At 44.8% G+C, this 14142-nt stretch overlaps 1 protein-coding gene across 1 annotated transcript in view; it reads left to right on the top strand.

The window, feature by feature from the left end:
- Positions 1–1308, top strand: part of LOC133550616 (transmembrane protein 125-like) — a 1903-nt gene extending 595 nt beyond the window's left edge. The window contains exon 2 of the mRNA XM_061896553.1: positions 1–1308. This exon is cut by the window's left edge and continues 195 nt beyond it. Coding sequence (XP_061752537.1) covers positions 1–511 — 511 coding nt within the window. The 3' untranslated portion in view covers positions 512–1308.
- The last annotated feature ends 12834 nt before the right edge of the window (positions 1309–14142 follow it).

Below are 14142 nucleotides of genomic sequence, written 5' to 3' on the forward strand. Positions count from 1 at the left end.
CACCATCACCACCAGCATGTCCAGCGGGTGGCGCCTGGGGGTGGGCACCACCCTGTGTCTCCTATCCCTGGCCGTCCTGCTCAAGCAGCTTCTCAGCTCCGCCATCCAGGACATGAACTGCGTGCACAGCCGGCGCCGAATCGACCAGCTGAAGAGCGGCGGACGGGCTGACCCGGCACTGATTCTGGCTGTCGGCGTGGCCCTGACTCTGTGCGGTACAGTTCTACTCTGTGTGACCACGATCGACAAAGCCGGCCGGCAAGGGGACGACGGTGCGGAAATGCTGGCGTCGAGTTTGGTGCTGATGGCGGCCGGACTTGGCATGGTTCTGGCTGTAGCGGGATACGGCGTGCTGGTCTACCTTAAGAGAAGAAGGGAGCGGACCAGGAGGGTGAACGCGATCAGAGCAAGGAGGCCAGGAGTTGGGTCAGTCCGTGTGTTCTGTGTCTCGGGAAGCCAGCTGAACCAGAACAGGAGAGAGATGGCGTCCAGCAGAACCAGTCTGATTTAACAGGGTCCAGCATGGACCTTTGGAAGTCACACGCCGTTCTCCGAGGCTTCAATTTGTTCGGACTTTGATTTAACTGGATTAACCCTTGTGTAACGTTCACATTGTTGTTACTCAGCCAGCGTCCGTGGGTCCGATGGACCCGTTGCATTTAGTGGCTTTTAATGCCTCACAATCAGACACTTTTACGTTAAAATACCGAACAGATGTTTATTAGGACAAGTTGAACATCTGTTCAGTATTTTAACGTAAAAGTGTTTGATTGTGAAGACCCATAAACGCTGGCCGAGTAACAACAATACGAACGTCGCACAGGAAATTTCTCTGCCAGTTTCTGCATCCCACAGGGGTTCTTCTTTTGTGTTTCTGCGCCTGCGGTCCCCGCACAAGGTTGCAACATTGTTGGTCAACACTGTCCGCTCTCATTTTCTCGCACATTTGACCCTCTGATGTTCTGTGTACCTACACTCTGTCCTCCTTCTGTCTAGGCCATGGGTGTCAAACTCTGGCCCGCGGGCCAAATTTGGCCCTTGAGGCAATATCAAATCAATCAATGTTTATTTATATAGCCCCAAATCACAAATGTCTCAAAGGACTGCACAAATCATTACGACTACAACATCCTCGGAAGAACCCACAAAAGGGCAAGGAAAACTCACACCCAGTGGGCAGGGAGAATTCACATCCAGTGGGACGCCAGTGACAATGCTGACTATGAGAAACCTTGGAGAGGACCTCAGATCTGGGCAACCCCCCCCCCTCCCCCTCTAGGGGACCGAAAGCAATGGATGTCGAGCGGGTCTAACATGATACTGTGAAAGTTCAATCCATAGTGGCTCCAACACAGCCGCGAGAGTCCAGTCCAAGCGGATCCAAGACAGCAGCGAGAGTCCCGTCCACAGGAAACCATCTCAAGCGGAGGCGGATCAGCAGCGTAGAGATGTCCCCAACCGATACAGGCGAGCGGTCCATCCTGGGTCTCGACTCTGGACAGCCAGTACTTCATACATGGTTATCCGACCGAACCCCCTCCGCAAGGGAGGGGGGGACATAGGAGAAAAAAGAAAAGAAGCGGCAGATCAACTGGTCTAAAAAGGAGGTCTATTTAAAGGCTAGAGTATACAGATGAGTTTTAAGGTGAGACTTAAATGCTTCTACTGAGGTAGCATCTCGAACTGTTACCGGGAGGGCATTCCAGAGTACCGGAGCCCGAACGGAAAACGTTACAGTTGGCCCGCCGCTGCAACACCACATTCACCGCTAATACTCATACTCGTCAACCCTCCCAATTTTCCCGGGATACTCTCGAAGTTCAGTGCCCCTCCCGAATTTCTCCCGATTTCCACCCGGACAATAATATTGGAGTTCGGGCCGTAAAAGCACTGCTTTTGGCGTTCTCTACATGTCGCCACGTCCGCTTTTCTTCCATAAAAACAGCGTTCCGGCCCACTCACATAATATATGCGGCTCATACACACACACACACACACACACACACACACACACACACACACACACACAAGTGTATGCAAGGCATACTTGGTCAACAGCCATGCAGGTCACACTGAGGGTGGCCGTATAAACAAGGATAACACTGTTACATATAAGCGCCACACTGTGAACCCACAGCAAACAAGAATGACAAACACATTTCGGGAGAACATCCGCAACACAACCGGACAAATACCCAGAACGCCTTGCATCACTAACTCTTCCGGGACGGTACAATATACACCCCCCGCTACCACCAAACCCCGCCCCAACTCAAAGGCATTACATTTTAGTTTTTATTTGATTTGATATGCCATTGATATTTTTTAATCATCATTATTTGAAACTGGATTTTGCACGTCACTCTAGAGTTATGTAAGCCTTGCTCGGTCAATATTCAATGCAAAACTTGTTTGGGTCCCTATTAAAGGGTTAATTCGTTCAACCTCGGCCCGCGGCTTTGTTCAGTTTTAAATTTTGGCCCGCTCTGTATTTGAGTTTGACACCACTGGTCTAGGCCTTCTGTGTGTGTTTTCACACTTGTATTAGTCAGTTTAAAAAAAGAAAGGTTTTTAAGCCTTTTTTAAAAACATCCACAGTCTGTGGTGCCCACAGGTGGTCAGGGAGAGCATTCCACAGACTGGAAGCGGCGGAGCAGCAAGCCCGGTCTCCCATTGTTCGTAGCTTTGTCCTCAAAGGTTGGAGGAGGTTAGCCTGTACGGAGCGGAGGTGTCGTGTGGGGGATGGTGTTCCAGCCATCCATTTCTACCGCTTGTCCCTTTCTGTTTTGTTGAGCGTGCATTACATGGCTGGTAACTGTTACTTAGTGTACATAGTGGGTGTGTGTGGTACACAGAACATCAATTTCCACACTTCTATTAGCCCTGGGTCCAGTAGACCCGGACATCTTGTATGTAATAGAAATGTGTAGGAGGGTGTGGTCATTAAATATGTATTCTGATTTATCTTCCTCACAGAAAATGAGCCAAATTCAGTGAGTCTCAGTTTGAAATATTAATTAATTGCATAATTTTTCATTAAAAAAGAAAATTAAAACGGGTCCCACAGACCCGAACACCACATAAGGGTTAATAAATGGTCTTGGACTTAATTTTCTGGAAACAAGTCAGTTATTTGACCGTCCATGATCTAAGCGTGTAACATGTTCTTAACGAGGACTGTCAAAAGTCACATTTCATTAAAAAATCTACATTTCAAAATCCTGACTTGAGAAGAACAAATCGACTTTCTCACACTGACAATAAAACGGCATTTGTGTCCAAATAAACGGGGTCTTTTTTAAGTTTATTGACATATTACAAGTGGGTAAAAACCTGTGGCTAATATTACTAATCAAAACTCTGAAATGTGATTAATCTTTATTTTTTTAAACTGTACAAAAACCCAAAACCAGGTTGGCAAGTTGTGTAAATGGTAAATAAAAACCTATATTCAATTGAATAGACTTCAAAGACGAGATATTTAGCATTCGAACTTAAAAACGTTATTTTTTTGCAAATATTAGCTAATTTTGAATTTGGCACAAGTGGCAAAAAAGACTGAGAAAGTTGAGGAATGATCATCACAGGTGGGTGCCATGATTGGGTATAAAAGCAGATTCCACAAACGAAGACGGGGCGAGGGTCACCACTTTGTCGACAAATACCTGAACAAATTCAGTCCAAGAATTGAAGAACAACATTTCTCAACCAGCTATTGCAAGGAATTAAGGGATTTTACCATCTACGTTCTGTAATATCATCAAAAGTGTCGTGTCTTGTGATTATGTTTTGTTTAGTTATGTTCTGTTTTCTTTAAGACTCTATTGCTCCCGGTTTTTTTCACTCCCTTGTTTTGTCGCCACGGTTACTAATTGTGTTCACCTGTCGCTGATTAGTGCTCGACCGCTCACCTGCTTCCCGAGCACTAATCAAGGGCAGTATTCGAGCTTGTAGTTGCCAGGCAGTCATTGTTGTTGTTCGTTTCATGCTCGCCAAAGTTCACGTTGCTCTTTTCAAGTCACAGTAAGTGTTGTGTTATGTTCTGTTTTCTTTAAGACTCTATTGCTCCCGGTTTTTTTCACTCCCTTGTTTTGTCGCCACGGTTACTTATTGTGTTCACCTGTCTCTGATTAGTGCTCGACCGCTCAACTGCTTCCCGAGCACTAATCAAAGGCAGCATTCGAGCTTGTAGTTGCCAGGCAGTCGGCCTGGCGTCACTGTTGTTGTTCGTTTCATGCTCGCCAAAGTTCACGTTGCTCTTTTCAAGTCACCGTAAGTGTTGTGTTATGTTCTGTTTTCTTTAAGACTCTATTGTTCCCTGTTTTTTTCACTCCCTTGTTTTGTCGCCACGGTTACTTATTATGTTCACCTGTCTCTGATTAGTGCTCGACCGTTCACCTGCTTCCCGAGCACTAATCAAAGGCGGCATTCGAGCTTGTAGTTGCCAGGCAGTCGGCCTGGCGTCATTGTTGTTGTTCGTTTCATGCTCGCCAAAGTTCATTTTGCTCTTTTCAAGTCACAGTAAGTGTTGTGTTATGTTCTGTTTTCTTTAAGACTCTATTGCTCCCGGTTTTTTTCACTCCCTTGTTTTGTCGCCACGGTTACTTATTATGTTCACCTGTCTCTGATTAGTGCTCGACCGCTCACCTGCTTCCTGAGCACTAATCAAAGGCAGCATTCGAGCTTGTAGTTGCCAGGCAGTCGGCCTGGCGTCACTGTTGTTGTTCGTTTCATGCTCGCCAAAGTTCACGTTGCTCTTTTCAAGTCACAGTAAGTGTTGTGTTATGTTCTGTTTTCTTTAAGACTCTATTGCTCCCTGTTTTTTTCACTCCCTTGTTTTGTCGCCACGGTTACTTATTGTGTTCACCTGTCTCTGATTAGTGCTCGACCGCTCACCTGCTTCCCGAGCACTAATCAAAGGCAGTATTTGAGCTTGTAGTTGCCAGGCAGTCGGCCTGGCGTCATTGTTGTTGTTCGTTTCATGCTCGCCAAAGTTTTCAAGTCACAGTAAGTGTTTGTGTTATGTTCTGTTTTCTTTAAGACTCTATCGCTCCCTGTTTTTTTCACTCCCTTGTTTTGTCGCCACGGTCACTTATTGTGTTCACCTGTCTCTGATTAGTGCTCGACCGCTCACCTGCTTCCCGAGCACTAATCAAAGGCAGCATTCGAGCTTGTAGTTGCCAGGCAGTCATTGTTGTCGTTCGTTTCATGCTCGCCAAAGTTTTCAAGTCGCAGTAAGTGTTTGTGTTATGTTCATCGTTTACGTTGAAGTGGTAGTTGTGTTTCCTTAGCCAAGTTGTGCCTCCGCCGTGAGCGCTTTTTTTGTTTGTACCTTTTTTTAGTCAAAATTAAATCATGTTTGTACCTGCACTCCATGTCCCGAGTAGTCCGTCTGCTTTCCTGGGAGAATGACCCCGCAGCAAGCGGCAATCGATCCCTCAGGCGGTACCGCATAAAAAAAAAAAAACAACGACATCTGTGTGTAAAGGATATCACCACATCGGCTCAGGAACACTTAAAAAAAAACACTGTCAGTAACTGCAGTTTGTCGCAACATCTGTAAGTGCAAGTTAAAACTCTATTATGTAAAGCAAAAGCTATTTATCAACAACACCCAGAAACTTCGCCGGCTTCGCTGGGCCCGAGCTCATCCAAAATGGACTGATGCAACGTGGAAAAGTGTTCTGCGGTCTGACGAGTCCACATTTCGAGTTGTTTTTGGAAACTGTGGATGTTGTTTCCTTCTGGAACAGAGAGGAAAAGAACCATCCGGATTGTTATAGGCGCAAAGTTGATGGTACGGTGGTGTTTTAGTGCCCAAGGCCTAAGCAAATTGTCGAACAGTTTAAGAACAACATTTCTCAACCAGCTATTGCAAGGAATTTAGGGATTTCACCACCAAAAGGTTCGGAGAATCTGGGGACATCACCACACGTAACATTGAATGGCCAGTGTTGTTAAAAAGGAAAGGCCATGTAACACAGTGGTAAAAATGCCCCTGTGCCAAATTTTTCGCATTGCCATTAAATTCCAAGTTGATGATTAGTTGTAAAAAAATAAGTTTCTCGGTTGGAACATTAAATATTTTGTCTCGATTAAATAACCTGCAGATGCATTTGCAACGATAAAGTCAACGAAATCACAAAGGTGAGTTTTGTTGTTGACTTATGTGCTAATCAGACATATTTGGTCGCGGCGTGACTGCCAGCTAATCCATGCTAACATGCTACGCTAATCGATGCTAATATGCTACTCTAATCGATGCTAACATGCTATTTACCGGCGATGAAAGACATGGCACAGAGATGTATGGATAACCTGCAGATGCATTTGCAACGATAAAGTCAACGAAATCGCAAAGGTGAGTTTGGTTGTTGACTTATGTGCTAATCAGACATATTTGGTCGCAGCGTGACTGCCAGCTAATCGACGCTAACATGCTATTTACCGGCGGTGCTAAAGCAGACATGGCACAGAAATGTATGGATAACCTGTAGATGCATTTGCAACGATAAAGTCAACAAAATCACAAAGGTGAGTTTTGTTGTTGACATATGTGCTAATCAGACATATTTGGTTGCGGCGTGACTGCCAGCTAACTGATGCTAACATGCTACACTAATTGATGCTAATATGCTACGCTAATCGATGCTAACATGCTATTTACCGGAGGTGCTAAAACAGACATGGCACAGAGATGTATGGATAACCTGCAGATGCATTTGCAACAATAATGTCAACGAAATCACAAAGGTGAGTTTTGTTGTTGACTTATGTGCTAATCAGACACATTTGGTTGCGGCGTGACTGCCAGCTAATCCATGCTAACATGCTACGCTAATCGATGCTAATATCCTACTCTAATCGATGCTAACATGCTATTTACCGGCGATGACAGACATGGCACAGAGATGTATGGATAACCTGCAGATGCATTTGCAACGATAAAGTCAACAAAATCACGAAGGTGAGTTTTGTTGATGTTGACTTATGTGCTAATCCGACATATTTGGTCGCAGCGTGACTGCCAGCTAATCGATGCTAACATGCTATTTACGGCGGTGCTAAAGCAGACATGGCACAGAGATGTATGGATAACCTGCAGATGCATTTGCAACGATAAAGTCAACAAAATCACGAAGGTGAGTTTGGTTGTTGACTTATGTGCTAATCAGACATATGTGGTTGCGGCGTGACAGCCAGCTAATCCATGCTAACATGCTATGCTAATCGACGCTAACATGCTATTTACCGGCGGTGGTAAAGCAGACATGGCACAGAGATGTATGGATAACCTGCAGATGCATTTGCAACTATAAACTCAACGAATTCACAAAGGTGAGTTTTGTTGATGTTGACTGCCGGCTAATCGATGCTAAAAAGCTATGCTAATCGACGCTAACATGCTATTTACCGGCGGTGCTAAAGCAGACATGGCACAGAGATGTATGGATAACCTGCAGATGCATTTGCAACTGTAAAGTCAACAAATTCACAAAGGTGAGTTTTGTTGATGTTGACTGCCAGCTAATCGATGCTAATATGCCATGCTAATCGATGCTAACATGCTATTTACCAACGATGACAGACATGGCACAGAGATGTATGGATAACCTGCAGATGCATTTGCAACTATAAAGTCAACAAATTCACAAAGGTGAGTTTTGTTGATGTTGACTGCCAGCTAATCGATGCTAACATGCTACGCTAATCGACGCTAACATGCTATTTACCGGCGGTGCTAAAGCAGACATGGCACAGAGATGTATGGATAACCTGCAGATGCATTTGCAACTATAAAGTCAACGAAATCACAAAGGGAAGTTTTGTTGATGTTGACTGCCAGCTAATCGATGCTAACATGCTACGCTAATCGACGCTAACATGCTATTTACCGGCGGTGCTAAAGCAGACATGGCACAGAGATGTACGGATAACCTGCAGATGCATTTGCAACTATAAACTCAATGAATTCACAAAGGTGAGTTTTGTTGATGTTGACTGCCAGCTAATCGATGCTAACATGCTACGCTAATCAACGCTAACATGCTATTTACCGGCGGTGCCGAAGCAGACATGGTACAGAGATGTACGGATAACCTGCAGATGCATTTGCAACTATATTACGTTTCCTTCCACCCACATTTAATGCCAAACAAACACTTACCAATCGACGGATTTAAGTTGCTCCAGTGTCACGAGATGCGAACGTCCTGATCGTTTGGTCCGCACATTTTACCGGCGATGCTAACGCAGCTATTCGGCCATGCTATGGCTATGAATAGCGTCAATAGCTTCAGTTTCTTCTTCAATACTTTCATACTCCAACCATCCGTTTCAATACATGCGTGATCTGTTGAATCGCTGAAATTCGAGTCTGAATCCGAGCTAATGTCGCTATATCTTGCTGTGGTATTCCCATTGTTTGTTTACATTGGCAGCACTGTGTGACGTCACAGGGAAATGGATAGTGGTTTCGAAGATAGCGAAAATAAGGCACTTTAAAGCTTTTTTTAGGGATATTCCGGCACTGGTAAAATTTTGAAAAAAAATTCAAAAAATACAACAAGCCACTGGGAACTGATTTTTATTGTTTTTAACCCTTTTGAAATTGTGATAATGTTCCCCTTTAAGAACAGCTCTAATAGTGCTATGCTATTTTCTAAAACCAGATTGAAAAATTGTTTAATTCCAAAAAAATAATTGAGCTGGTTACTGATGATTTTCTCAAACAATTTTACTAAAATGCATAATTTAGAAATGGGTCTGTAATTATTTATATTTGTGGGCTGATTCCCAGATTTTTTGGAATGCTTTTACTTGTTAGACTGAGGTTAAAAATATGCGAGAGAGGCTCAGCAATAAAAATCAGCGGCCATTTTTAAGAAAAAGGGTTCAATTTGGTCCGGTCCTGCTGCTTTAGTGCATTGTATACCTCAGATACTGATAAAGGTGTGAAGTCAAAAGTGCAGGTCTTGCGTCTAATTACATCCTGTGGTGTATTTGGGATATTAACAATAGTTGAACCAACATTTGACCATTGAGGATTCAACGACTCAAACAAAAACCCGGCAGGAACAAAACACTCATTAAAACTATTTGACATAGTTGTCTTATCAGACAAAGTACCAGATTAAGTAAGCAAAGGACATGGAAAGTCATTAGTTTTCGCATGATTTAAAGAAGATTTTATTGTTTGCCCAAACTTTTTGGGGTCATTTATATGTTTTTTTGCATTCATGCAGGTAAAAATCAAATTTGGCTCTCTTAAAGGGGACATTATCACATTTTCAAAAGGGTTAAAAACAATCAAAATCAGTTCCATGTTTTTTTCAAAATTTTACCGGTCCCCAAATCAATCAATCAATGTTTATTTATATAGCCCCAAATCACAAATGTCTCAAAGGACTGCACAAATCATTACGACTACGACATCCTCGGAAGAACCCACAAAAGGGCAAGGAAAACTCACACCCGGTGGGCAGGGAGAATTCACATCCAGTGGGACGCCAGCGACAATGCTGACTATGAGAAACCTTGGAGAGGACCTCAGATGTGGGCAACCCCCCCCCCCCTCTAGGGGACCGAAAGCAATGGATGTGGAGCGGGTCTAACATGATACTGTGAAAGTTCAATCCATAGTGGCTCCAACACAGCCGCGAGAGTTCAGTTCAAAGCGGATCCAAGACAGCAGCGAGAGTCCCGTCCACAGGAAACCATCCCAAGCGGAGGCGGATCAGCAGCGTAGAGATGTCCCCAATCGATACAGGCGAGCGGTCCATCCTGGGTCCCGACGAGCGGTCCATCCTGGGTCTCGACTCTGGACAGCCAGTTCTTCATCCATGGTCATCGGACCGGACCCCCTCCACAAGGGAGGGGGGTCCGGAGGGGGAATATCCCTAAAAAAAGCTTTAAAGTGCTTGATTTTCGCTATTTGCGATGCCACTATCCATTTCCCTGTGACGTCACACAGTGCTGCCAATGTAAACAAACAATGGGAATAGCACAGCAAGATATAGCGACATTAGCTCGGATTCAGACTGGGATTTCAGCGGCTTAAGCGATTCAACAGATTACGCATGTATTGAAACGGATGGTTGGAGTATGAAAGTATTGAAGAAGAAACTGAAGCTATTGACGCTTTTCATAGCCATAGCATGGCCGAATAGCTGCGTTAGCATCGCAAATAAAATGTGCGGACCAAACGATCAGGACTTTCGCATCTCGTGACACTGGAGCAACTTAAATCCTTCGATTGGTAAGTGTTTGTTTGGCATTAAATGTGGGTGGGAGGTGTTGCGTTTGGACCTGTTCTTCCTTCGGTCAACGCCCCCAAGTTCTTTTATGACACATAAGCTGGTTTTAAATCAATCAGAGACAGAGGTTGCTCATTTTGATATTTTATAACCAAAGCGCTTTGGGATATCAATCTAGATACAACAGTTCAATGCACGGCCCGAATTGATCCAACCCTAAAATAGCAGTTTCTCCCTCTTCCCTCACTGTCACCCGCCCCCCTCTTCTTCTCCTCCCTACCTCGGACAGTTGAGATAACAGATTGGTTATGTCTTCATTCCAACATTCCAAATTCAAGGTTGATGTAAAAGGCTCACACTTTAGCTGTTCTAAAATCTGACTAGGAAAATAAAAAGACAACCAAATCCAACAAAGGAAACGTGATATAGTTGCAAATGCATCTGCAGGTTTTTCATACATCTCTGTGCCATGTCTGCTTTATTTAGTAAATAGCATGTTAGCATCGATTAGCATAGCATGTTAGCATCGATTAGCTGGCAGTCAACATCAACAAAACTCACCTTTGTGAATTCGTTGACTTTATCGTTGCAAATGCATCTGCAGGTTATCCATACATCTCTGTGCCATGTCTGCTTTAGCACCGCCGGTAAATAGCATGTTAGCATCGATTAGCGTAGCATGTTAGCATCGATTAGCTGGCAGTCACGCCGCAACCAAATATGTCTGATTAGCACATAAGTCAACATCAACAAACCTCACCTTTGTGATTTCGTTGAATTTATTGTTCCAAATGCATCTGCAGGTTATCCATACATCTCTGTGCCATGTCTGCTTTAGCACCGCCGGTAAATAGCATGTTAGCATCGATTAGCGTAGCATGTTAGCATCGATTAGCCGGCAGTCAACATCAACAAAACTCATCTTTGTGAATTCGTTGACCTTATAGTTGCAAATAGATCTGCAGGTAATCCGTACATCTCTCTGCCATGTTTGCTTTAGCACCGCCGGTAAATAGCATGTTAGCGTCGATTAGCATAACATGTTAGCATCGATTAGCTGGCAGTCACGCCGCAACCAAATATGTCTGATTAGCACATAAGTCAACATCAACAAAACTCACCTTTGTGATTTCGTTGACTTTATGGTTGCAAATGCATCTGCAGGTTATCCATACATCTCTGTGCCATGTCTGCTTTAGCACCGCCGTAAATAGCATGTTAGCGTCTATTAGCATAGCATGTTAGCATCGATTAGCTGGCAGTCAACATCAACAAAACTCACCTTTGTGAATTCGTTGACTTTATGGTTGCAAATGCATCTGCAGGTTATCCATACATCTCTGTGCCATGTCTGTCATCGCCGGTAAAATGTGGAGACACTCTGGCACATTCAATGGGGGTCTGGCGGCAGACACTTTGGCATCTTCGGGCCAGTGGTGCAACTTGAATCCCTCCCTGTTAGTGTTGTTACACCCTCCGACAACACACCGACGAGGCATGATGTCTCCAAGGTTCCAAAAAATAGTCGAAAAAACGGAAAATAACAGAGCTGAGACCCGGTGTTTGTAATGTGAAAGTGAATATGGCGGCTGTGTTACCTCGGAGACGTCACGTTCTGACGTCATCGCCTCCAGAGCGATAAACAGAAAGGCGTTTAAGTCGCCAAAATTCACCCATTTAGAGTTCGGAAATCGGTTTAAAAAATATATGGTCTTTTTTCTGCACCATCAAGGTATATATTGACGCTTACATAGGTCTGCTGATAATGTTCCCCTTTAAGAAGCGAAGTACATTTATTTCTAAGCTGGCGAAAGCTAAGCTAGTCAACCTCTGTCTTGGTTTCTCCAGCCCTGGCCCAAGCAACATCTCTCTCTTTGAGAAAGTTTCCAATTGCAGCGGTAAACCAGGGAATATTCCGACCTTTAACTCAACATTTTCAAAAAGGCAGCATGTTTATTGACTATACGTTGAAATTCGATTTAAAAGTATCTCAACGCTACCTCAATATCATCAATTAAAGCAACTCTGTTCCACTTAAAGGCAGCTAGGTCGTATATTCCATTTTGTCCACTAAAGACGCTGAGATCATTATCCATGCGTTTGTTACGCCTCGTCTCGATTACTGTAACGTATTATTTTCGGGTCTCGCCATGTCTAGCATTAAAAGATTACAGTTGGCACAAAATTCGGCTGCTAGACTTTTGACAAGAACAAAAAAGTTTGATCCTATTACGCCTGTACTGGCTTCCTGTGCACTTAAGATGTGACTTTAAGGTTTTACTACTTACGTATAAAATACTACACGGTCTAGCTCCAGCCTATCTTGCCGATTGTATTGTACCATATGTCCCGGCAAGAAATCTGCCTTCAAAAGACTCCGGCTTATTAGTGATTCCTAGACCCCAAAAAAAGTCTGCGGGCTATAGAGCGTTTTCCGTTCGGGCTCCAGTACTCTGGAATGCCCTCCCGGTAACAGTTCGAGATGCTACCTCAGTAGAAGCATTTAAATCTCACCTTAAAACTCATCTGTATACTCTAGCCTTTAAATAGACCTCCTTTTTAGACCAGTTGATCTGCCGCTTCTTTTCTTTCTCCTATGTCCCCCCCTCTCTTGTGGAGGGGGTCCGGTCCGATGACCATGGATGAAGTACTGGCTGTCCAGAGTCGAGACCCAGGATGGACCGCTCGTCGAGACCCAGGATGGACCGCTCGCCTGTGTATCGGTTGGGGACATCTCTACTCTGCTGATCCGCCTCCACTTGAGATGGTTTCCTGCGGACGGGACTCTCGCTGCTGTCTTGGATCCGCTTGAACTGAACTCTCGCGGCTGTGTTGGAGCTACTATGGATTGAACTTTCAATCAATCAATCAATGTTTATTTATATAGCCCCAAATCACAAATGTCTCAAAGGACTGCACAAATCATTACGACTACAACATCCTCGGAAGAACCCACAAAAGGGCAAGGAAAACTCACACCCAGTGGGCAGGGAGAATTCACATCCAGTGGGACGCCAGTGACAATGCTGACTATGAGAAACCTTGGAGAGGACCTCAGATGTGGGCAACCCCCCCCCCCCCCCCCCTCTAGGGGACCGAAAGCAATGGATGTCGAGCGGGTCTAACATGATACTGTGAAAGTTCAATCCATAGTGGCTCCAACACAGCCGCGAGAGTTCACTTCAAGCGGATCCAAGACAGCAGCGAGAGTCCCGTCCACAGGAAACCATCTCAAGCGGAGGCGGATCAGCAGTGTAGAGATGTCCCCAACCGATACACAGGCGAGCGGTCCATCCTGGGTCCCGACGAGCGGCCCATCCTGGGTCTCGACTCTGGACAGCCAGTACTTCATCCATGGTCATCGGACCGGACCTCCTCCACAAGGGAGGGGGGGACATAGGAGAAAAAAGAAAAGACGCGGCAGATCAACTGGTCTAAAAAGGGAGTTGTATTTAAAGGCTAGAGTTTACAGATGAGTTTTAAGGTGAGACTTAAATGCTTCTACTGAGGTAGCATCTCGAACTGTTACCGGGAGGGCATTCCAGAGTACTGGAGCCCGAACGGAAAACGCTCTATGGCCCGCAGACTTTTTTTGGGCTCTAGGAATCACTAATAAGTCGGAGTCTTTTGAACGCAGATTTCTTGCCGGGACATGACTCTCGCTGCTGTCTTGGATCCGCTTTGAACTGAACTCTGGCGGCTGTGTTGGAGCCACTATGGATTGAACTTTCACAGTATCATGTTAGACCCGCTCGACATCCATTGCTTTCGGTCCCCTAGAGGGGGGGGGGTTGCCCACATCTGAGGTCCTCTCCAAGGTTTCTCATAGTCAGCATTGTCACTGGCGTCCCACTGGATGTGAATTCTCCCTGCCCACTGGGTGTGA

Source organism: Nerophis ophidion, linkage group LG04 (assembly GCF_033978795.1).
Source record: "Nerophis ophidion isolate RoL-2023_Sa linkage group LG04, RoL_Noph_v1.0, whole genome shotgun sequence".
NCBI lineage: Eukaryota > Metazoa > Chordata > Actinopteri > Syngnathiformes > Syngnathidae > Nerophis > Nerophis ophidion.